Source organism: Anomaloglossus baeobatrachus, chromosome 4 (assembly GCF_048569485.1).
Source record: "Anomaloglossus baeobatrachus isolate aAnoBae1 chromosome 4, aAnoBae1.hap1, whole genome shotgun sequence".
In the NCBI taxonomy this organism is placed as follows: Eukaryota; Metazoa; Chordata; class Amphibia; order Anura; family Aromobatidae; genus Anomaloglossus; species Anomaloglossus baeobatrachus.
The window spans coordinates 429,133,641-429,159,016 of NC_134356.1; the positions used below are offsets into that span (position 1 = coordinate 429,133,641).

At 41.5% G+C, this 25,376-nt stretch overlaps 2 protein-coding genes across 2 annotated transcripts in view; both read right to left on the reverse strand.

Annotated features, from left to right (window-relative positions):
- Positions 1-18,639, reverse strand: part of LOC142303750 (acrosin-like) — a 31,076-nt gene extending 12,437 nt beyond the window's left edge. The window contains exons 1-2 of the mRNA XM_075345438.1: positions 15,143-18,639; positions 1,360-1,561 (exon numbers count right to left, since the gene is read on the reverse strand). Of these exons, the coding sequence (XP_075201553.1) occupies positions 1,360-1,561; positions 15,143-15,227 (287 nt within the window). The 5' untranslated portion in view covers positions 15,228-18,639. The remainder of the gene's footprint in view (positions 1-1,359; positions 1,562-15,142) is intronic.
- A 77-nt stretch (positions 18,640-18,716) lies between these two features.
- Positions 18,717-25,376, reverse strand: part of ARSA (arylsulfatase A) — a 58,923-nt gene continuing 52,263 nt past the window's right edge. The window contains exons 7-8 of the mRNA XM_075345437.1: positions 24,981-25,083; positions 18,717-22,703 (exon numbers count right to left, since the gene is read on the reverse strand). Of these exons, the coding sequence (XP_075201552.1) occupies positions 22,405-22,703; positions 24,981-25,083 (402 nt within the window). The 3' untranslated portion in view covers positions 18,717-22,404. The remainder of the gene's footprint in view (positions 22,704-24,980; positions 25,084-25,376) is intronic.

Consider the following 25,376-nt stretch of genomic DNA (forward strand, 5'->3'; position numbering starts at 1 on the left):
TCTGTCAGCTCTAGTCTTGCCTTTGATACCATTTGACTCTTTCTTACTGTACAGTCTCCACTGGGATTTGAAAGAATATCTGTCTTGTTAGTTTGTTTCATCAACCAATGAACCTGTGTTTTCTGCATTTACAGATGTCATGCTGTGTCAGAAGCTGTTGAGAGCAGATTCCCAGAAGGACAGTTATTTTTGATGTATCATGGTTGTTGCTCAATTGTATTTGCTGTACTACCGTAAAGATACATAAATTATCTGCTTTGGTAAATTATATTGTAGCAATTGATACAGTGATCTCTTGTGATTGTCTGCAGTACTCCAACTAGTACTAGAACAGTAGCAGCCTATGTACCTCGTAACTTGGAATGTGGAAACCAAAAATGGTATCTGTCTGTAAACTTACAGTGCTGTTGTATTGTTTTGTTTCTGTATCATGTAGTCATAACAGCTTGCACTTGTTCACACTTGCTTTGCTTTTATTTGGAGGTGCTGGTCAGTTTGTTTTATTTTTGAGTTAAAGGGGTAGTCTAGTCTTCTAACTATGTGACTGCAATTTGCATAGTTCCAGTCACATTATGACTAGAGGTACTCAGCCTTGCTCAATACAAATTAACTGAGGCCGAGCACGTCTAGTTGGAATGTAGACGGAAGCATGCAAAACCCATATTTGTCGTCACATGAACTCCTGCTCTTGCCAGCAGTACCAGACAATCCTGGGAGCGTGAGTGACTGCAAACTTTTACCAGAAGGCCGGACAACCCCTTTAAGGATTTACTGTATGGTTACAATATCGTACCAAGATGGTGAACAACTGCAGAGTTTCAGTGCACTGCTATATAGTCTCCATGTTGTATTAATGGAGCCTAAACCAATCTTTAGCATCTAGGCCTCATTCAGATACCCGTAATTTTTCAGGTGCTGAAAAACACAGAACGATATTTCATCAGTGTTTTGGATCTAAATTTCCTCGGCGTTTGGTCCATGTGTCAGTTTTTACCATCAGTGATGGTCACAGATGAAAAAAATAAACAAATAAGAAAACTTCTCCTATCCATTGCAATGTTAATCACAGATAGCACATGGACTGCACACTGGTAACATCTGTTTGCTGGTAGAGGTTTTCATGGATCCATAGACTTATACTTTACTGTATAGTTAATTTTGATCCGTGACTCGGATCAACAACGGCAGACTAGAAAAATATTATGACTATGTGAACAGCCCCACAGATTATAATATGTACATGTTCTATCTGTAAAAAATTGGATAGAACGCGTATATGAAAAATGGTCATCTGAATGAGGCCTAAATTCTAGGCATGCCCTAAGAATTTATTGCATAGAGAGTGAAGAGGTTTCTTACTCGTTTTCATGGTTCTTGAAGCAGTGGGCAGCTGTCAAAACCCAGTGAGTGTTGAGGATTGAGCCTCCGCACAGATGTAGAAAGGTCTCTTCATCTATAGGTTGCTGGACGCTGACTAACCATGGCCAGGACCCAGGTTGGGCATCTCTACCACCAACAATGCGTGATTTGACATCATCGCTTACCGGACGATTTCCGCATGCTAAAAAGGAAGAGAATAATCAACTATATTTCAGTCTTTGCAGTTATAATGCATAGAAAATATAGAATTTGATGGATCGAGACCACTGGGCCAAAAAAATACCAGGATTACGTATGTAGGCCTAAAATAACACAACTCTTAGGGGTACTTTACTCGTTGCGACATCGCTAGCATCGGCTAGCGATGTCAAGCGCGATAGTACCTGCCCCCGTCGCACATGCGATATCTGGTGATCGCTGCCGTAGCGAACATTATCGCTAAGGCAGCTTCACACGCACATACCTTGTCGACGACGTCGCGGTGACCGCCGAACAATCCCTCCTTCAAGAGGGAGGGGCGTTCGGCGTCACCGCGACGTCACTAAGCGGCCGGCCAATAGAAGCGGAAGGGCGGAGATGAGCGGGGCATAACATCCTGCCCACTTTCTTCCTTCCGCATTGCCGGTGGACGCAGGTAAGGAGATGTTTGTCGTTCCTGCGGGCTTACACACAGCGATGTGTGGTGCTGCAGGAACAACAAACAACATCGTACCTGCGGCCGAACTGATATTATGGAAATTAACTACGTTACGCAGATCAGCGATATTGTACGCTTCTGCGCTCGTTCATCGTCGCACCTAGGATTTACACGTTGCAATGTCGCTACCGACGCCGGATGTGCGTCACTAACGACGTGTAAAGCCCGCCTTAGAGAAGTCTAACAATCCCAGTCTTCTGATATGAGGAATGAAAGCGGCATAGAGATAAACAACTTCTTTTTAATAAGTTTTACTCATACATACAACTCAGTCCTTCATTGAAAAGTCTAGATAGATAAGATCCATGAAAAAATAACATGATTTCTTCTATAGAACACATTTATGGCTACTTTAATTTAGTTTAATTTACAAAATATAATGAGGTATTCCCAACTAGATTCCTGGTTGATACAACTAATGACAGAGGGCACAGAAAGGGCACCTCTATTAGCTAGCGGGAAGAGCTGACATCTTATATAATAATTCTACTATACATTTCCCATAAGGTGCATAATGATTATGGAGGAAATATCTGACATGTGAGGAACTGAAACAACTCTGAAATATGTCAGAGTTGACTTGTGAGTATGCAAAAAAAAAATCAATCTTCTACAATGTCTTACGAATTGTAAGTTCCGATATCAGACATTACCAGCCATCACATTACAGAGTTTAGAAATAGGAAAGTACGAAGCGTCTCTTCACAGCATAGATCACATATAAAGTGAACTCTGCTGATTTTCTTTTTAACTTTAGTTAAATGCTTGCACCTAAAATGGATATAAATGTTAACTGATGTTAATTCATATTTAATATCACACAATATAAAGTTAAATCTTGTTATTTCTGGAAGATTTAGGTAAAGAACAAAAAGTGAAAGAAAGTGGCTGATCTCACAGGAGAATGCTGTGATCATGTCACTAACAATTATATCATGTTTACAGCTATGTTCCACCAGTCGACAGATTACTTTACACTTGGTTATTTCATCTGCTTCCCGTCCCTGACTAAACTAGACCTAAAGATAAATGTCGCTAGAGAGGATGGCTTCTGCAGTTTTCATCTTCAAAGGTATAGACTGAGAGTAAGAAAGTCACCCGTCTCATTATAAGGTAATGTAAAAACTAAACACATCCTACTGTCCTACAATAGTAAGCTAAATGGCCTAAAAAAATAAGTGCAGGAATAAAAATAATCGATTCATTTCAAGTAACTATATATTATATACACACATACAGTTGAAACCAGGAGTGTGCAGAAACTATCTAAAAAAACACATATGCATGTTTTTCTCACTATCTAACCTGAAATGAAATCAGAATAAATGTTTCCCGTTTTAGGTCAATTAGGATTACCAAGACTATTTACGGTATATTTGCCAACTCCCTACCTAAGGTAGACTGCACTCCAGAGACAGGGATAGTCACCAGGCAAAGTCTAAACCAGAACGTCAGCAAGGTACAAAATGGGAAGACAGGGGGAATGTCCAGAAAACAGGCCGAAGAGAAACCGAGATGTCAAACAAGATACAAAACAACAGGCAGAAGGGGCATCAATAAACAAAGCCGAGTTCATAGGAGACATAAAACAAGGTGCACAGTACCAGGAAGGATGTGGCTCACAGCAACACAAGACTATAGCTGGCAAAGATCCAAGCACACTGAGGGATATAAAAAGGGTGTGGTGCCTTCCCATAGGCTGGAGTAGGAGCTGATAGTAGCTGGAAGGCACACACCCCTACAGTCAGTCAGCAGTACTGCAAGTTCCAGCCAGACCAAGCCTAGTGAATGTGCGGTGACTCCGCCCACCAGAGCCACTGGAACCGACCTCTTCCCCATCACCAGCACTGCCTGCAGTGTGAGCAGAGCGGCACCTGATGACCGAGGCAGATGTCACTGGAGCAGTCGCTGGTGGAGACGTGACAGTAGAGTGGCGCCTGGTGACCGGGGCAGATGTCACTGGAGCAGTCGCTGGTGGAGACGTGACAGTAGAGTGGCGCCTGGTGACCGGGGCAGACGTCACTGAAGCAGGCCCTGGTAGAGACGTGACGGGAAGGAGACAGGTTCTGTGTACCAGAGATGGACGTGCTTTGGTCAGATATGTGCATAACCCAAGAACAAAAGCAAAAGACCTTATGAAGATGCTGTCGGAAGATGGTAAGATTATGTCAATATTCACAGTTAAGCGAGTACTGTATCAACATGTTCTGAAAGGCCACTCTGCCAGGAAGAAGCCATTTGGCAAATATAAACAATTTGGTCATATAGTGAGAAAAACATGCACATGTGTCAATTTAGCTAGTGTGAGTAAACTTCTGGTTTCAACTGTATATATATATATATATATATATATATATATATATATATATATATGACAATTAATACATATATCCAGGTTTGCATTATCAAAAATAATATGCTAACTCCACTACTATGTTTTTAAACAAAGAGAACACCGGAGTAATTGCGCATTTCAGAGTACATAATTTTATTACACACATATACTGACAATAATAAAACCGTACATGAACATTAAAAGATGAAGTGTAACAGTGTACAAAACACACATAGATGCGGAGGACAAAAATACCGGCTGAAACTCTGTTGCAGTAAAGTGCTTGATGTAACAAACAGGAAGGGCCTACATAGATCTGTAATTCCTGCTAATACGAAGCAACAGATAGATGGACTGTAAAGCATATACCGCAAGGATGCCTCGTATATATATACAGTTAGGTCCAGAAATATTTGGACAGTGACACAAGTTTTGTTATTTTAGCTGTTTACAAAAACATGTTCAGAAATACAATTATATATATAATATGGGTTGAAAGTGCACACTCCCACCTGCAATATGAGAGTTTTCACATCCAAATCGGAGAAAGGGTTTAGGAATCATAGCTCTGTAATGCATAGCCTCCTCTTTTTCAAGGGACCAAAAGTAATTGGACAAGGGACTCTAAGGGCTGCAATTAACTCTGAAGGCGTCTCCCTCGTTAACCTGTAATCAATGAAGTAGTTAAAAGGTCTGGGGTTGATTACAGGTGTGTGGTTTTGCATTTGGAAGCTGTTGCTGTGACCAGACAACATGCGGTCTAAGGATTTCTCAATTGAGGTGAAGCAGAACATCCTGAGGCTGAAAAAAAAAGAAAAAATCCATCAGAGAGATAGCAGACATGCTTGGAGTAGCAAAATCAACAGTCGGGTACATTCTGAGAAAAAAGGAATTGACTGGTGAGCTTGGGAACTCAAAAAGGCCTGGGAGTCCACGGATGACAACAGTGGTGGATGATCGCCGCATACTTTCTTTGGTGAAGAAGAACCCGTTCACAACATCAACTGAAGTCCAGAACACTCTCAGTGAAGTAGGTGTATCTGTCTCTAAGTCAACAGTAAAGAGAAGACTCCATGAAAGTAAATACAAAGGGTTCACATCTAGATGCAAACCATTCATCAATTCCAAAAATAGACAGGCCAGAGTTAAATTTGCTGAAAAACACCTCATGAAGCCAGCTCAGTTCTGGAAAAGTATTCTATGGACAGATGAGACCAAGATCAACCTGTACCAGAATGATGGGAAGAAAAAAGTTTGGAGAAGAAAGGGAACGGCACATGATCCAAGGCACACCACATCCTCTGTAAAACATGGTGGAGGCAACGTGATGGCATGGGCATGCATGGCTTTCAATGGCACTGGGTCACTTGTGTTTATTGATGACATAACAGCAGACAAGAGTAGCCGGATGAATTCTGAAGTGTACCGGGATATACTTTCAGCCCAGATTCAGCCAAATGCCGCAAAGTTGATCGGACGGCGCTTCATAGTACAGATGGACAATGACCCCAAGCATACAGCCAAAGCTACCCAGGAGTTCATGAGTGCAAAAAAGTGGAACATTCTGCAATAGCCAAGTCAATCACCAGATCTTAACCCAATTGAGCATGCATTTCACTTGCTCAAATCCAGACTTAAGACGGAAATACCCACAAACAAGCAAGACCTGAAGGCTGCGGCTGTAAAGGCCTGGAAAAGCATTAAGAAGGAGGAAACCCAGCGTTTGGTGATGTCCATGGGTTCCAGACTTAAGGCAGTGATTGCCTCCAAAGGATTCGCAACAAAATATTGAAAATAAAAATATTTTGTTTGGGTTTGGTTTATTTGTCCAATTACTTTTGACCTTCTAAAATGTGGAGTGTTTGTAAAGAAATGTGTACAACTCCTACAATTTCTATCAGATATTTTTGTTCAAACCTTCAAATTAAACGTTACAATCTGCACTTGAATTCTGTTGTAGAGGTTTCATTTCAAATCCAATGTGGTGGCATGCAGAGCCCAACTCGCGAAAATTGTGTCACTGTCCAAATATTTCTGGACCTAACTGTATATATATTTATTATATATATATATATATATATATATATATATATATATGAAAATGAAAAAAGCCAGGGGTGGAGGTCCTACTGAGCTGATACACCTATCCACAATGGGTAATATTATTTTGCTATGCTAGACTGAGTGATTTGGACCACATGTGCCATAATGTTGATCATACAATGTAAAACTGAATAATGACAGTGGATTTACATGTGTAGGTCTATTTTTGCTCAGCTATCATCCTTTTGTCCAATTTGGAGGTGTAATACTAATCTATACTGGTTCATATAAATGGTGATTGTATTTTTCTATATCCTTTTTGACCAGACACTGCGACTATATTCACTTTATGGGCAACATAGCAATAATTAACCTGTTGTTTGCACTAAGCACTTTAATTGTATCATCTAGGTGATCTGTATACTAAGGGCATACCCGTTTGGATGCACGGATGCACTTTTAAGCCAACACTCACTTATGTCTATAATAAGACACAGTATTTTGGGAGGCTTTTTTCATTTTCATATATATATATATATATATATATACACACACGAGGCATCCTTGCGGTATATGCTTTACAGTCCATCTATCTGTTGCTTCGTATTAGCAGGAAGGACAGACCTATGTAGGCCCTTCCTGTTTGTTACATCAATCACTTTACTGCAACAGAGTTTCAGCCGGTATTTTTGTCCTCCCCATCTATGTGTGTTTTGTACACTGTTACACTTCATCTTTTAATGTTCATGTACGGTTTTATTATTGTCAGTATATGTGTGTAATAAAATTATGTATTTTGAAATGCGCAATTACTGCAGTGTTCTCTGTTTAAAAAAAATAAAATATATATATATATATATATATATATATATACTGCTCAAACAAATAAAGGGAATACAAACAACAAAATGGTATTTTAGTGTTCCCTTTAATTTTTTGAGCAGCAATATACAGTGTGTCCACCCCTATCCTGTCCACCGCCATTAACTTGAGAACGGTGGCAGCTATAGGAATAAAAGTGGTGTCTAGGTATAGTAAAGTAGCCACGCGCTACGCAATGAAACCACTTATAGCGCCACCTGGTGGAAAACAACAGAGTTAGCATTTTTATCTTGAAAACGGAACGAGATAGAGAAAAAAAGTGAATTACAAAGTTGTAGGGCATCATCAATTCAATACGAATCGACACCTTGCATACAAATGCTATGATTAGAATGTGCAAAACTCACAAGGCTGCGGATGTGAAGCGATTTCTCATGGAGACCTTCCTACAAGTCATTGTGTGTGGTGGCTGTGTGGAGTGGCCCACGCTCACCTGACCTGACCCCATTGGACTTTTTTCTGTGATCTCACATCAAAAGCAGGTGTATGCGACCCCTCCACCAACCCTGCAGGACCTACGACGATGTATCATAGATGCTTGTTCAAACGTGTCAACTACCATATTGCACAACATGCAGCAAGATACAGTATGCTGTCCAGAGTCCAGATGTGCATTGCAGCTGACGGTGGCCACTTTGAGCATCAAAGTTAAATGAGCGCCATATGCATGACCAGTATTCAAGGTTTGGGGGGGGGGGGGGAGTCATGGTTTTCATATTATAGTATTTCTGTATGCAAGGTGTCGATTCGTATTGAATTGATGATGCCCTACAATTTTTTAGTTCACTTTATTCTCTATCTCGTTCCGTTTTCGAGATAATAATGCTAATTCCGTTGTTTTCCACCAGGTGGAGCTATAGGTGGTTTTATTGCGTAGCGCATGACTACTTTACTATACCTAGACACCACTTCTATTCTATTCCTATAGCTTCCACCGTTCTCAAGTTATTGGCGGTGGACAGGATATGGGTGGACACACTGTATAACACACATTATATATATTAGTACAGACCAAACGTTTGGACACACCTCATTCAAAGAGTTTTCTTTATTTTCAGGACTCTGAAAATTGTAGATTCACATTGAAGTCATCAAAACTATGAATTAACACAAAAGTGTGAAACAACTGAAAATATGTCTTATATTCTAGGTTCTTCAAAGTAGCCACCTTTTGCTTTGATTACTGCTTTGCACACTCTTGGCATTGTCTTGATGAGCTTCAAGAGGTAGTCACCAGAAATGGTCTTCCAACAGTCTTGAAGGCATTCCCAGAGATGCTTAGCACTTTTTGGCCTTTTTGCCTTCACTCTGCGGTCCAGCTCACCCCAAGCCATCTCGATTGTGTTCAGGTCTGGTGTAGCACCCCATCACTCTCCTTCTTACTCAAATAGCCCTTACACAGCCTGGAGGTGTGTATGGGGTCATTGTCCTGTTGAAAAATAAATGATGGTCCAACTAAACGCAAGCCGGATGGAATAGCATGCAGCTGCAAGATGCTGTGGTGGCCATGCTGGTTCAGTATGCCTTCAATTTTGAATAAATCCCCAACATTGTCACCAGCAAAACACCCCCACATCATCACACCTCCTCCTCCATGCTTCACGGTGGGAAACAGGCATATAGAGTCCATCCGTTCACCTTTTCTGCGTCGCACAAAGACACAGTGGTTGGATCCAAAGATCTCAAATTTGGACTCATCAGACCAAAGCACAGAATTCCACTGGTCTAATGTCCATTTCTTGTGTTCTGTAGCCGAAACAAGTATCTTCTGCTTGTTGCCTGTCCTTAGCATTAGTTTCCTAGCAGCTATTTTACCATGAAAGCCTGCTGAACAAAGTCTCCTCTTAACAGTTGTTCTAGAGATGTGTCTGCTGCTAGAACTCTCTGTGGCATTGACCTGGTCTCTAATCTGAGCTGCTGTTAACCTGCGATTTCTGAGGCTGGTGACTCGGATAAACTTATCCTCCACAGCAGAGGTGACTCTTGGCCTTCCTTTCCTGTGGCGGCCCTAATGTGAGCCAGTTTCTTTGTAGTGTTTGATGGTTTTTGCCACTGCACTTGGGAGCACTTTCAAAGTTTTCCCAATTTTTCGGACTGAATGACCTTCATTTCTTAAAGTAATGATGACCACTCGTTTTTCTTTACTTAGCATTTGTATTATGGCAAGAAAAAAGCAGCTAACAGTCTATTCAGTAGGACTATCATCTGTGTATCCACCAGACTTCTGCACAACACAACTGATGGTCCCAACCCCATTTTAAATGCAAGAAATCCCACTTATTAAACCTGACAGGGAACAGCTGTGAAGTGAAATCCATTTCTGGTGACTACCTCTTGAAGCTCATCAAGAGAATGCCAAGAGTGTGCAAAGCAGTAATTAAAGCAAAAGGTGGCTACTTTGAAGAACCTAAAATATAAGACATATTTTCAGTTGTTGCACACTTTTTTGTTAATTATTTCATTCCACATGTGTGAATTCATAGTTTTGATGCCTTCAATGTGAATCTACAACTTCCAGAGTCATGAAAATAAAGAAAACTCTTTGAATGAGAAGGTGTGGCCAAACTTTTGGTCTGTACTGTATATAAATTATATACACACACAGTTTAACATTGACATTGCAACATCACATGAGAAAAATCATGGAATCTTCAAAAAAATCACAGGATTGATAGACTTGTTACTGATATGCAAATGACGAAAAAACGGAAACAATATTTTCAAGACATCTCGACTTATTTAGTATCAAGTATGTGTGTCATGAAATACATTCGCCTTACCCCCTCTATCAATTAGTTTATTAATTTTAGTCTGAGGAATGTGCTGCCACACAGAATGCACTTGGGAACACAAATCATCAAGATCCACTGCCGGCATCACCTATTGCAATAGCTAACCAATGACGTTCCAGATGTGCTCAATAGGAAACAAGTCTGGAAATGCTTCAGGCCATGGTAATTTAGGCCATGAAGGCTGCTCACAGTAGATGAGCAACATGCAGCTTGACATTGATGTGATGAAAATCGGCTCTTGGAATATTTTCACGTTCTTTTGTGAAGGCGTCTTCATGGAATTGTTTGTATAGTCCCAAGATCCATCTCTTACTATCATTACGTCCAAAAGAAGAGAATAGAACCACATTCCAGCCTCCATTGCAGTTTTGCTCTGCACCATGGTGTGAGGTCAATGGAACACATGTAGCTGGAAATGTGGCTTGTAGTTCAATGTCATGCAAATGGCTTCTGAAGGTTTGTGTGGGCTCTGTTTATCACCTTAGGATTGCTATGTGTTGTCTATTTTCATTTGTAAAATAAGAAGAGAGGAAAACGCGACCAAATGCCAATTGTGCAAAAGTAGTGTCTTTATTATGTCTGACGAAGGCTTGGACGCCGAAACGGCCGTCGGGTGACGCAGGTCACAGTGCTCTCCGAGTTTTTAGTCTGCTAGGTATGTCTGCCAATTTTATGCGGTTCATTTTCTATTTCATCCTCTAAGTGCAATTGCATGTGTAACCGATTGGATCCACTGTGGTCTGGTTACTTTGTATTGGATACCATCCTGGTGGACAATGTATACCATCCCATTAATTATGGGTTGGCATTAACTCTAGTGGTTATACGGTTTTTCTATTATATATTGTATCTTGGATTGCCTGTATCTTGCTTTTTCACTTGTGGCTGTGCCGCAGTTTTTCACCTTCCCTGACATAATAAAGACACTACTTTTGCACAATTGGCATTTGGTCGCGTTTTCCTCTCTTCTTATTTGTCTATTAGCGACCTGCCTGGGTCTTCAACTTCACCATGTAAATTTCATACTTGATTTATTACATACTAAATTGCATCAGTCATGGTGTGGCTGTGGTCTATATTTGTTATTTTCATTTGTAGTACAGAATAGATCACTACATGTCCTTCGTCAAATCTAACAAGCCCACTTTTGGCAATGCCATGAAGAGACCTTCACAAGGGAAAGTCACACTAGACCTACCCTTCGAATTATGGACTTTGGGGGCATAATTCACAGTAGCCCCTAGTCTTTATTCCAGATCGGCATTACATCAATTTGGTTGTGGAACCAGTGGAATGTTTATTTCTCCAACGTTTCCCCATGAGCTGGTTTTCAACACAACAATGCAAGACCACATGTTGCTAGTGCTATTGTGAGTTGCCAGCATGGCTTAAATGTGCTGCCATGATATGCAGTATTTCCAGACTTATGACTCATCGCGCACATCTGTAATGTTATTAGTCGCCAATTGCAAAGGATTCTGCCAGCATCATATCTGGATAATTTACGTGCCCAAGTGCATTCAATGTGGCAGAACACTCAGACAACTACTAACAATGTCCATCAATAGTATGAGCTAAGGTGTGCGACTGCATTTCTGAGTGTGACTCTCATACGCGCTACTGAATACATTGAGATGGTTTGAGAAATTTGTTTCCATTTCATCATTTGCATGTAATTAACATATTTATTGATTCTGTGATTTCCATAACTATACAGACGTTGCAGTGGATATAAGAAAATCTACACACTCCTGTCAAAATGCTAGTTTTTTGTGATTTAAAAAAATAAACCAAGACTCATTTCAGAAATGTTTCCATCTTTAATCACACCCATAATCTGTACAAATCCATAAAGAAACAGACAAATCCTTTTGATGAAGAAAATAAAAAAAAAATAATCTAAAAAAAAAATAATGTGGTTGTATAAGTGTGAAAACCCTATTATAGTTGGGCATGTGTTTGTGTTCAGAATTAGCCAATTACATTAAAACACATGTTAAGGGGTTACTGGGACTATTTTGTTTAGTTTTTTACTATGGGCTTAAAAATTATCAGCCAGGTAATTGCTGCCTGCCTGTTCTACCTGGCCACTCACCACAGTTGGGCAGTGAGGATCAGGCTGTCAATCAGCATGACATCTACAGTCCACAGAGATGTCATAACAGAGCAGAATGGAAGAAAAGCAGCTGCTCTGATGTGACATCAGTGGAAGCCACAGAATCACCGGCAAGAACTGTCTGTAACCACTGTTTGTCGGCAGACAGACTCCAGACAGAAGGGGCAGGCATTTAGCAACTACCTGAGTGTTCATTCTTAAGGCCCTGTCACACACAGAGATAAATCTGTGGCAGATCTGTGGTTGCAGTGAACTTGTGGACACTCAGTGCCAGGTTTGTGGCTGTGTACAAATGGAACAATATGACCATGATTTCACTGCAACCACAGATCTGCCAAAGATTTATCTGTGTGTGTGACAGGGCCTTTAGGCCCATATTAAAGAAAAATAAAATAGTTCCGGATAACCCCTTTAAATAGCAGTCAGTGCATAGCTGTGAACATTTAGAGATTTTGATTAACCCCATATAAAGTTTAGCTGTCCTAGTAGGATTTTCTAGACATTTTCTTAGTTCCAATTTACAGTAAAAGCCATTGTCCATAAAAAGATACAATATATCAAATGGACTGTTGAAAGTCATCAGTCAGGAGACGGGTACAAAATAAATTCTAAGCCATTAGATTTTTCATGGAACACTGTAAAGGATGGGAATCAAAAAGTAGCTTAAATTTGACATTACAATCCTAGGTAATGTCACTGTATGTTCCTCAAAAAGTAATGAAAAGACTAGAAGAAATTTGGTCTAGAAGGCTGGTAATCGGCCTACAGCAACATTAAATAAGCTACAGGAATTTCTGAAATGTATTGCTTGTGTACTGCATGTGACAACAAATCTCCCATATTCTTTATATGTCTGGCCTGTGTGGTAGGATGTAAAGACGGAAACCTTTTCCTTACAAAGAAAACATCCAATTCCGGCTATGTTTAACCATAACCTACATGAAGTCTGCCAAAAGCATGTGGGAAGATTTACTATAGTCTGAACTTTTTGGCCATAATTCCAAAAGGTATGTTTGGCACAAAGCCAACACTGTGGCACAAAACACCATACCCACAAGGATGCATGGTGGAGGTACCATTATTATTTGGGGCTATTTTTCAACAGCTGTAACTGGGGCTATAGTCAGGGTGGAGGTAATTATGAACAGTTCCAAATATCAGTAAACTTGGCAACAAAACCTTCAGGCCTCTGAAGGCTGGAGATGAAAAAGATTTTCATCTCTCAGTATGACAACAACCCTAAAGGCCCTGTCACACACAGAGATAAATCTGTGGCAGATCTGTGGTTGCAGTGAAATTGTGGACAATCAGTGTCAGGTTTGTGGCTGTGTACAAATGGAACAATATGTCCATGATTTCACTGCAACCACAGATCTGCCAAAGATTTATCTCTGTTTGTGACAGGGACTTAAGGCTATGTGCCATGGGGAGATAAACCTGCGGATTTATCTGCGGAAAATCTGCGGATTTTCTGGATTTTCCAGATAAATCTGCAGGTTTCGGCATGTACAGACACTCCCCATGTTATCCTATGGGACATGGGGAGTGCTGTGTCCATGCTGCGGATAAGTATGGAACATGCTGCGGATATCCCGCAGCCGCACGTAATTGCATGTCAATTATTTCTGCAGAATTACCTGCGGAAATCCCGGCCCTCCACTATGCAGATAGAGGCCGGGACTTCCGCAGGTAAGTTGCACGAATGCCTGCAGGTTTACCGCAGCTATTTCGCTGTACTACCGCAGCTATAAATAGCTGCGGATTCCGGTGAGCAGCTGCGGGAAACCTGCGGACGTACCTGCGGATATATCCACAGGTACAAACTCCCGTGGGCACATAACCTAAGCATACCTCCAAATCAACAAAAGAATGGCTTTGCCAGAAAAAGATCAAAGTTTTAGAATGGCGCAGCCAGAGCCCATCCTGAATTTAATTAAATATCTGTGGGTTGACCCAAAGACGGCTTTACATAGGAGATGCCCCGGCAATCTGAGATTTGGAATGAGCCAAGATTGCCAGTTCTTAATGTGCTATGTTGATAAACTCCTACCCAAAGAGATTGAATGTTGTCACAAATTCAAAGGGTGCTTCAACAAAGTATTAGTTTAAGGATGTGCATATTTATGCAAATTGTATTAGTTATTTATTTTTATTTCTCCGCCTGAAAATATTTCAGTTCCTTTTTCAAATACAGTTGATGGTTGGCACTAAAAGGTAGAAAAGATTTTTGGGTATGATTTTTTCTGTGTGTGACAAAAACCTGTCATTTTAGTATTTTTATAGTGAGTGTGTGTGTGTGTGTGTGTGTGTGTGTGTGTGTGTGTGTGTGTATAATTTACAGCAAGGGCATCATGGATCCAAAAAATGTAAGCCTCATGTAGGTACAGTCAGGGGTGAAATACATCTTTCCTTTATGCTCTTACCTACACTCTTTAAATACTGAGATAATACATTACTCAAACATAAAAGCCAGGAATTCTAAAAGTGAACTTATAACGGTTAATATTTTATTACTACTATAGTTAGAAATTGCTACCTGTCGCTGATCTGGGTGGATTCTTTTTGTGATTTACATCACTGAAGTTAAAAAACGTGTTAGAATGTACTCCTGCATCTAACAATGGTCATTCATTTGATGAAAGGACCATACAAAATTGAACATCATCAACTCCAAATTTTACCAGACATCATATGTAGACTAGCTAAATATTGGGTGCAAAGTTAAAATGATCTTACAGCGATGTTGTGCCAAAACTTTTATAATATGCAATGAGCTATACAAGATCTGAAATAAGGTGTTTATCAATTTATCAGCTGCTTGTACTAACAGAAGATGTAAAAGTGATATCTGAAATCCCTTCTAATCTTCTTTGGTTGTCGTATACATCCATACTTACTGATAGGTTGAGGAAAGCCAGTGGTATAATCAATAAAATGCCATGGCAAAATGGAGATGGCATATATAAACAACTGGAACTTCATTGCCACTTTATGTCTTTCCACATGCCAAGGAGAAGAAGAACGACAGTAATGAGATATCAGTTTAGAATGATGGAGGTGGCAGGTGATCTACCAATGCAATGTGTTTGTTGCATCCATAGTTCTATACTATGAGATCACGATGGAATTCTAAGGCTATTAAAGTGAAACCGTCGTTTTAATTTATATTTCACAAATCAATAGTAGACAGTAAAATAAGTAACTTTGTAGTATATCTTATCAGACACATTTGCTTTTCTCTGCCATAATTAATCTTAATCCGTCATTCTCAATATTCTCAATTCTGAGATAAAATCTGTATTCAGTAAAGACTTCCCCTTTATGGAGATAGATTAGATTCTATAACAATGGCCATCTCCTATGACAGGAGGAAGGAGGAGCTAGAGGCAGAGGGAGGAGCTAGAGGTTAACCCCCTCCTCCCTTTTCTATTTACATAGAATCTCATGTCTCCTGACCCAAACTCGAAAGCCTTGTACTTGCCAATTTATGTCAGCAGACCAAAGGCCAACTTGGACATCACAGTCCATATTAGGTTGGCTTCACGTCTGACATTCATGATCCAAATAAGTGAAGCATGTAAAAAAAAAGTATGATTGACAAACACAGTCATGGTGTTTGTTTGATTTTTTTCTTTTTTTACAGAGAATTACAAAAGACCGTGAATCTGGATAGCGCATTGCTTGAAGAACATTATGCCCGAATGAAAGGTCAGCAGCTGAAAGCAAATCAAGCTGATAATGGCAAAAAAAAAGTGGATGAAGGAGCCCAGATAACAGCCTTACATAAGGAGTTGAAAATAAGAGGGAAAAAGGGAAGATCTTCTGCCCCACTTCCAGTCCCAGACCTCATACACACTCACGTGACTGGTCGCCACCAGAAGTGAACTGGACACTGTTACACAAGATGATATTGTCAGACCACATGATGCCAACATCCCCAGTTTCAGAAGAATCCCCTCGTCAAGACTCCTGACAGAGTTTCACAATAATGACCGCTTGCTTGACCATGACGGATGGAGCAGATGGCAGGCGTAGGACTCATGCAAGAGGAGCACTATAGACAGCATCCAAAAGAGCGCTGGGAAATCCGTACTCCAGTAGGTATTATGAAAAAGCACTATACTGGGCAGCCTAGTGGTTAAACGGCACTGAAAAAAAACAAAAGAAAACTACCTTTTCCGGCTTCACCCTGGCAGCATAGGGGCCCTACAGGTGACCCTCATAGTAGAGAAAACAACTGAAACATTAGGGAAGAATCTTCCTTTTGTACCTATAGGTTTCATGTCCTGGGTGGGCAGACCTTCTCTTGGTACTCTCATTGATGAATGCAAGAAATCCACATGTAAATATGCTCTGGATTCTGAGGCAGAAATAGAAAGTAGAAATAGAAGGTAGAACCCCAGGTTTCGATCTCAGATTTGCATTTAACTGAGCTAGTAATCCATGATGTCCTACCACAGATGGTTTTCAAGCATTTATTGAAATGGTTTCTAAGTCTTGCTGGGAAAAACTGAGACCATATGCATACACCACCTTATTTTGTCCGAAATTTGGCACGATACATTTGTTTTTCATAGCAAATCTGTGCAAAACATCTTTGTGTGAATTTACCTTTGTTGGCCATGCTAGAACTACTCTTTGGAGTGCTCGTCAGACAATCTACCACACTTGCAAACTTCAAATGGGACTTGAAAACTCATCTGTTCAGAACTGCCTATAATCTTCAATGACCCCACCACCGTGCGGAGCTGCCGCCCGCCCACCCTGCGGAGCCGCCGTCCCACCACCCTGCGGAGCCGGCGCCCCACCACCGTGCAGAGCTGCCGGCCTACCTACACCCCACCTACTGTCTCCTCCCCAAAACCCTTTAGAATGTAAGCCTGCAAGGGCTGGGCCCTCTTCCATCTGTACTAGTCTGTCTATTGTAACCTGTATATGTGTTCTGTATGTAACCCCCTCTCATGTACAGCACCATGGAATCAATGGTGCTCTATAAATAATAATAATAATAATATGGATGTGAATGAAACAAGGGCAATTTCACACATTTGACATTCACTGGAACAGATCCTGAGGCTCAGATCAGTTACTGGTCTCCTGACCTGATCTCAATAGCCCGATAAGCATATATGAAGCTGTTGTGTTTAGGTTAGGAGACCCACAGTCAGACTGGAAATTGCATTCTGTGCACAGACTATAAAACTCAGATGTTTGAATGTAGCAGTAGACTAAGGGGGGGCTTTACACGTTGCGACATCGCTTCCGAAATATCGTCAGGGTCACGTCGTTAGTGACGTACATCTGGCGCCGGTAGCGACATCGCAACGTGTAAATCCTAGGTGCGACGATAAACAATCGCAAAAGTGTCGAAAATCGGTGATCTGTGTAGCGTCGTTCATTTCTATAATGTCGGGTCGACCGCAGGTACGATGTTGTTTGTCGTTCCTGCAGCTCCACACATCGCTGTGTGTAAACCTGCAGGAGCGACAAACATCTCCTTACCTGCGTCCCGACGGCAATGCGGAAGGGAGAAGGTGGGCGGGATGTTAGGTTCCGCTCATCTCCGCCCCTCTGCTTCTATTGGCCGGCCGCTTAGTGACGTCGCGGTGACGCCGAACGCACCTCCCCCTTGAAGGAGGGATAGTTCGGCAGTCACAGCGACGTCGCCGAGCAGGTATGTGCGTGTGAAGGTGCCGTAGCGATAATGTTCGCTACGGCAGCAATCACCACATATCGCATATGCGACGGGGGCGGGTACTATCGCGCTCGACATCGCTAGCCGATGCTAGCGATGTCGCAACGTGTAAAGCCCGCCTAAGACCCTTATTCATCAAAGCAATTTCGCAAGAATTCTGGAGTAAATTGCTTTGAAAAGTCACAACGTTTTGGTGGAACTCATGTGCAAAAAGATTACTACTTTTGGCACTTACATGCCAGTTTCTCCCACTCATGACAAAATAGACAGAGCTGTCGCGTGAAGGGGCACAGCGGGGACGTGATGCCATCTAAATCATGACGAGATGTGGCGTTACGTTCGCCAGATATATTTCACCAACCAATGAATGGTGTAAGACTTCTGACATTGGGCACGCTACTTGTCAGACTTCACTTCTGCATGCACCTCTTCATGAGGAAGGAGCATCTCACTCCACCGCGCCCCCTCATCAAGATCTTCGAGAAAATTGCCAGTCTTGATGAATCGAGGCTCAAGTCTCTTTCAACAAATCTATGTATCAATCTGGTCAGCTCGTCCTGCTCTTTAATAAGCTGCCTGCAGATTGCAGAGAATTTCCAAGCCTACAGGTTACAATTAAGATCATGATCAAAAATCTTCCCATTGTACTGTTCTGTGTTAGTGTCAGTTATTTTGGCTTATGAAAATGGTTGAAAAATAAGAATCAACTACTGAAGTGTGAAGGAAACTTTAATCTAGTTTATAAGAATGTAGAAAAAAAGAACAACCTTACAATATGCGATATGGAGTTTTATTAAATCTTTCAATGTCAGAAATTTAAGATGATCTTGACCAGTGTTAATGAGCAAAATGGCTTTTAGCTAATATATACAGGAATATTTTCTGAACAATAAATTAAGAAGCATTGTATAGAGAACTAAAAAATATTAGTCACATTTATGCTTTTGGAAGTCGGTACAATCCCTTATTTATAAAGTAACTGATTTCCAGATACCCCTGGACCCTAAAGCGGGCTTTACACGCAACGACATCACTAGCAATGTCGCTAGTGAAAGCACTCGCCATCGGTTATGCGTCATGGGCAAATCGCTGCCAGTGCCGCACAACATCGCTAACACCCGTCACACATACTTACCTGCCTTTCTAAGGGGGCGGTTCGTGCGGCGTCACAGCGGCATCACTAAGTGGCCGCCCATTAGAAGCGGAGGGGCGGAGATGAGCAGCTGTAACATCCCGCCCACCTCCTTCCTTCCTCATTGGTGACGGCCACAGGTACGATGTTGTTCTTCGTTCCTGCGGTGTCACACATAGCGATGTGTGCTGCCGCAGGAACAACGAACAACATCGTACCTGCAACAGCAACGGTATTTGGGATTAGAACGACGTGTCAACGATCAGGTGAGTAATTTTGATCATTAACGGTCATTCCTGCGTTTCACACGCAACAACGTCGCTAATGAGGCTGGATGTGCGTCACGAATTCCGTGACCCCAATGACATGTCGTTAGCGATGTTGTTGCGTGTAAAGCGGCCTTAAGTTTTACCTATTAAATATTCCACCTGTTCAGTTTGGCAGGAAAGTTAAATGGTTACTGCTACACATAACCCCAGCGGCCAGGTGTTTAATTGCTCATAGCTGGAGGTCAACGCATCCACCCACACTCAACAACCTCCATTCTCGGATCCAAGAAGTGAGGAGAATGGAGTATCTATCAGCAATGTCAAATAACATGATAGATCACTTTGAGAGTATTTGGTCCCTTTGGGATACTTACTGGGCTAATAGAGAATAGTGGATCTGTACGGTCTCTACGGAAATCCTATATACTCACCTGCACTCTCTGTACCTCCTTTCCCCTTGTCTTGTATCGTAATGTTTGTCTTGTTATAGTCCTTATCTTTCTTACAGTAATAGATAATAAGATGTGTATCCTGATACATGGTCTTCTGCTAATTGCTCACATGCTAGTGGAGCACATCCATGTTATTTTTTTCTGCATGCTTTGAAAAATGTAATAAAAAATCAGTTATTAAAAAAAAAAAATATTAGTCACATTTATGTACTGAGATAAAGAATGCACAGGCATCATAGCCAACAGTAATCGCAACGTTACCACTGACTGAGCAAATGACTGTACTGACTTTATTCACTGACCAATAGAAAACAGGAAAACCTCATTAGTATTACGTAGATTTCATTGGGAAATTACAGTGTCAGCAGATTTTACAATACACTGCATACATTATTAAATAGATTACTTAGATCTCAAGAGGTTTGTATACTTACTTTGATCATTCATGTCAGAATAGGTCTATAATCCTTTTTGAGACATGATGCTCAAATTTCTGCCCATCTACCATGTTTTTGCAAAAATGTAATCTTCCCCAAAAATAAGCTCTTGCAGGGATTTTCAGCATTTTTTGGAGCAAGGCTTAAATATAAGCACTACCCCAAAAATAAGCCCTAGTTGCAGTTCAATAATTAAGTGTCCATGCAGCTAAGAAAGTTAAAGAATACTGCAGGACACTTCATTATAGATAGCGGACACCCCACAATCACACTCACCAGACGCCGAGTGGGAGGACCTGCAATGATCGCACACCCACACTCACTGCATCCAACGATACCAATTACTTCTGGACAGTAGTAAATACTGGCACACAGTGCGGTGGAGCGCAGTGACCTGCAATGCGTACCACTGCCGAGTCCTCCATGCGTTCTACTGCACTACGACCCATCTGTAACGCCTACCTGGATCCACAGACTCAGATGGGCTGTAAAGGGGAGGCTAGAGGGAAGCCACTCACCAAGCAGGACCCCCAGAACCCTGAAACCCTTTAACCCCTCTACAGGGATTTGGAATTACACAGGGTCCTGGAGATCACTACCTGTGGAAGGCTGCAGTCCGATGAGAGTAGTAGTCAGGCAGGGTCAAACCAGGAATTGCGGAACAGGGACAGAATTGGCAGGCAATGACGTAGTCAGCAAACGTAGCAGAGGTCAAATCCGGATCGGGCAGCGAGGTACAAAAACAGTAGGCAGGAGGGTAGTCAGAAAACACGCAGAAGTCAACACACAGGAATCACCAAACAGAATAGGATGTAACAGGAGCCAGGAAAATCAGAACTATCTCTGGCAGTGGTCATGTGACAGGAGGGGGAATAAGAAGGGTGTGGTGTCTTCCCATTGGCTGTAGCTGAACGCTGGCAACTTCAGCTGGAAGACACATGCCACCCAAGTCAGCCAGCAGTACTGCAGATCCCAAGCTAACCCAGCCCAGTGGATGATCAGAGCCTGCGCCCACCGCTGGCATCGACTCCTCTCCCATCACCAGCACCAGCGTGTTCCTGTCAGCATCCACGACAGGAACACGGCGTCGCCTGGCGATCGGAGCAGAAGTCGCTGGAGCAGACTCCGGCGGTGACGTAACACCATCTTTCCCTGTGACTGGAGGCATTCTGTACCACCAGATGTGGTGAGTGATTAGTGAGTGTGTGCAATCTGATCGGTGATAGTGTGTGAGATCTGTGATTGTGTGTGTGATCTCATGTATGTGTGATCTGATATATGTGAGTGTTGGCCAGAAGCAGGGGAGGACGGCGTGCAACATACCTCCTGGGAGCGCCCTCCGGAGATCATAGGGAGGACCTGGGTCCAACACAGACATCCAGGGTCTGTTAAGTATGAGTCTCCTGGGGAGGGGTCTGCTTTTTTTGGGAGGTAAACTTACCCCTAACCATGTTTCTCCAAGAATAAGACCTACCCTGAACATAAGCCCTAGCGCTTTTTTTGGAGGCAAAAAAGACATGGTCTTATTTTTGGAAAAACATGGAAGTCTGATTGACAGCTCATCAGTGTTCCACCTCTCTGTTTTTGATAAAATCTCACATGACTGAGTACAAGCTGCAGCTGTCAGTCAGGCTAGACAGGGACTGAACACTGACTTGTGTGCTCGCTCATGTTTTAGTGAATATGATAATTTTAGCAAGATTACACAGTTGTTTGGAGATGAATTTTCAAAGTAAGCCAGACTCATCAATTTTCACAGATCTGTTCAATAAAAAAATATGCGGTCGTATTTTGAACTGTGGTGATGGGAAACTCCTTAATTTAAAGGTTATTTAAGGGAGACACATTAGTAGTCATACTGATGAGGATCTATAGATTCAACAAGAAGGTCCCATTTCCTTTTTAGAAGTGCAATACATGTGTAATCACTCTACTGAAATGACTAGGTAGCACATCAACCCATCACTGACCTATGATTATAAAGTCAGCATTTGCAAAATCACTGTTAGGCTCCAATCAGATCTGCAAATGTTTTGGTTTTTTTTACAGTTTTTTTTTTACAGGTGTTGACCATAAATTCAACTCTTTCTATAATCACACCACACTTTGGATAAAAACTGGTCAAAAATGCAGGTGTGAAGAGAGCACAAGAATTAAGCAGAATAACTGCAGAATTAGCAGTGGCAGCAGCTTGGCTTGGGAGTGCATTCTGGGTTACAGCACGGTCTTAACGAAGGGTCCGTGCCTTTGTTGATCTCGCTTTTTCCATAAGTCATACATTTGAGAAATCTATCCCGCTCCTTAAGAATTTCATTGACAATTGGTTTTAGCTCTTCAGGGATAACTGGTGTCAGTAAGTTGTAGTTCTCGGCAGGATCTGTGTCAAGGTCAAATAACAGAGGTGGGTCATGTTCAGTCAGCAGCGCAGTGGCATGGCAGGCCGGATCTGGCGTTGTCTCACTGTGAAATGCTCCTGTGGATATGTAAAAACATGAAAAGTTTTAAAAGTTCAGAGGAATAAACCATGGCCCATTCATGGAAGACGACTGATGATGGTAACAGTGTGGCCAAGTTGAGTTTTTATTTTTTCTGGCCAGCTTATTTTAAAAAAAAAAAAAAAATCACAGGCAGAAAGTATTTTTTATAGACACATTAAATAACAAATCATTGTCATAAGTGATACTTGTCTTCAGGGACTAATTTTGATATGAAGACATCCGCTGCATTCACTGCAAACTGCAAAATGATTACAGACAAAATTTGTATCAGATTTTTCAACTTAAAAAAAAAAATTAAATAAAAAGTCACAGATGCCTTACATTTTTTCTATGGATAGGGGAAAAAAAAGGGTAATTTTATGGACTGTCCTAGAATTTCTGGATAGTTGGCAACCTAGGGCATTAGCCAAATCGGCAGTCGTTTATTGGCCTGTTTAGTCAGACCGATATTAATGATCTATGCACATAGATCATTAATGTGCGTATAGAGTATTATGCTATCAGGAAACATCTCCTGATAAGACAATATACAAACCATCGCTACCAACTTATCTTTTGAGGTGGGCCTTAAGGTACCGTCACACTAAGCAACATCGCTGAGGCACAACTTGCTAGCGATGTTGCTGTGTGTGACATCCAGCAACAACCTGGCCCCTGCTGTGAGGTCGTTGGTTGTTGCTGAATGTCCTGGACCATTTTTTAGTTGTTGCTCTCCCGCTGTGAAGCACACATTGCTGTGTGTGACAGCGACAGAGCAACAACTGAATGTGCAGGCAGCAGGAGCCGGCTTCTGTGGACGCTGGTAACCACGGTAAACATCGGGTAACCAAGAAGCCCTTACCTTGGTTACCCAATAATTACCTTCGTTACCAGCGTCCGCCGCTCTCACACTGCCAGTGCCGGCTCCCTGCTCCCTGCACACGTAGCTGGAGTACACATCAGGTAATTAACCTGATGTGTACGGTGGCTAGGAGTGCAGGGAACAGGGAGCCGGCACTGGCAGTGTGAGAGCGGCGGACGCTGGTAACGAAGGTAAATATCAGGTAACCAAGGTAAGGGCTTCTTGGTTACCCGATGTTTACCGTGGTTACCAGCGTCCACAGAAGCCGGCTCCTGCTGCCTGCACACGTAGCAGAGTACACATCAGGTAATTAACCCGATGTGTACTGTGGCTAGGTGTGCAGGGAGCCAGCGCTAAGCGGTGTGCACTGGTAACCAAGGTAAATATCGGGTTGGTTACCCGATATTTACCTTAGTTATCAAGCGCAGCATGCTTCCACGTGTAGCGACGCTCCAGCGATCCCTGCCAGGTCAGGTTGCTGGTGGGATCGCTGGAGCGTCGCTAAGTGTGACATCTCATCAGCGACCTCCTAGCAACTTACCAGCGATCCCTATCAGGTTGTATCGTTGTTGGAATCGCTGGTAAGTTGTTTAGTGTGACTGGGCCTTTAGGACAATGTAAAAATCGCTACCGGCTTATCAGCTTTTGAGGTGGGCCTTCAGACATCAAAGTCAGATTACTTACAGGGAGGGATACATTATTTTGTCTGTACCAATGGATACCCTTTGATCTGCATAGGAACTGAAGATAAAACAAGTGGAGACTATCTCCAAAGTTACTTCGTTTAAGATTTTCATAAATACGTTATTCAAGTCAACTTCAAGTGAACACAAAAAGCATGAGGATATAAGACATTTATTAATTGGTAAAATGGTGCACTTTTGAAATCTCGCAAAAAAACCCCAGACTAACTAATATAAGTTTCAGTAGCTATTATAATGAATGACTGAGGAAATGTTACAGGAGGCCATCATGTATTCTCCAGTTCTGCATTCTCAGAATTGTAAAATTGAGAATTATGACTAGGTCATGTTCTCTTTAGTAGAAAAACTATTCTGATTTTCTTTTTATGACATTTTATATATTTGTTGACTGCACATTCTTTCCATATCACATGAAAGGTACTTTAATTAATAGAAAATAAATGCATTTTTTACATTCTGTAGAAAGCACCTGTAAGAAGATGCATTGGGAATTTTACTTCTGCAGATTTGCTGTCCTCAAGTTCCTAAATTACTTTCTTCTGTAAATACTGTAACTAATAAACAAGTAATACAAAAAACTCCTACATCATTAAAGAACAGTGAAATTAAAAGTGGAAAGCATTTGTATCCAAAACTGTAAAGATCGGGTTTCTCGGATCAGAAGCTGAATAACTGCTGGGTAGTGTATATATTAAAAAAGGAATTACCTTCCGTATAGAAGTGAGCCTTGTATTTACCCATCCTCAGGGCGTAGATCCCTCTGTTAGGATCAATAGATGAAGGATAATAGTAAAAAGTATTTCTTGGGCTCTGTAGACACAAGATAAAACATGGTTAGATTTGGCTTGGAAATAAGACATCTATAAAATTAAAAAAAGTTACAATGCACTAAAAGGTTCTTTAAATAAAGAAAGAAAAACCGAATCACAAATGTCCCTGTAACCATTGAATGCCAGTACCATAAGCGCTTGGAAGCCAAAACAAATTTACAACTTATACACTAACAACAAATGTGGTGTGAATCTAGCTATGGATTGATAGTTTTAAATTTATGGGGTACCCAAATGAACCACAGTGACTTACACATAATAGTCATTCTTGTT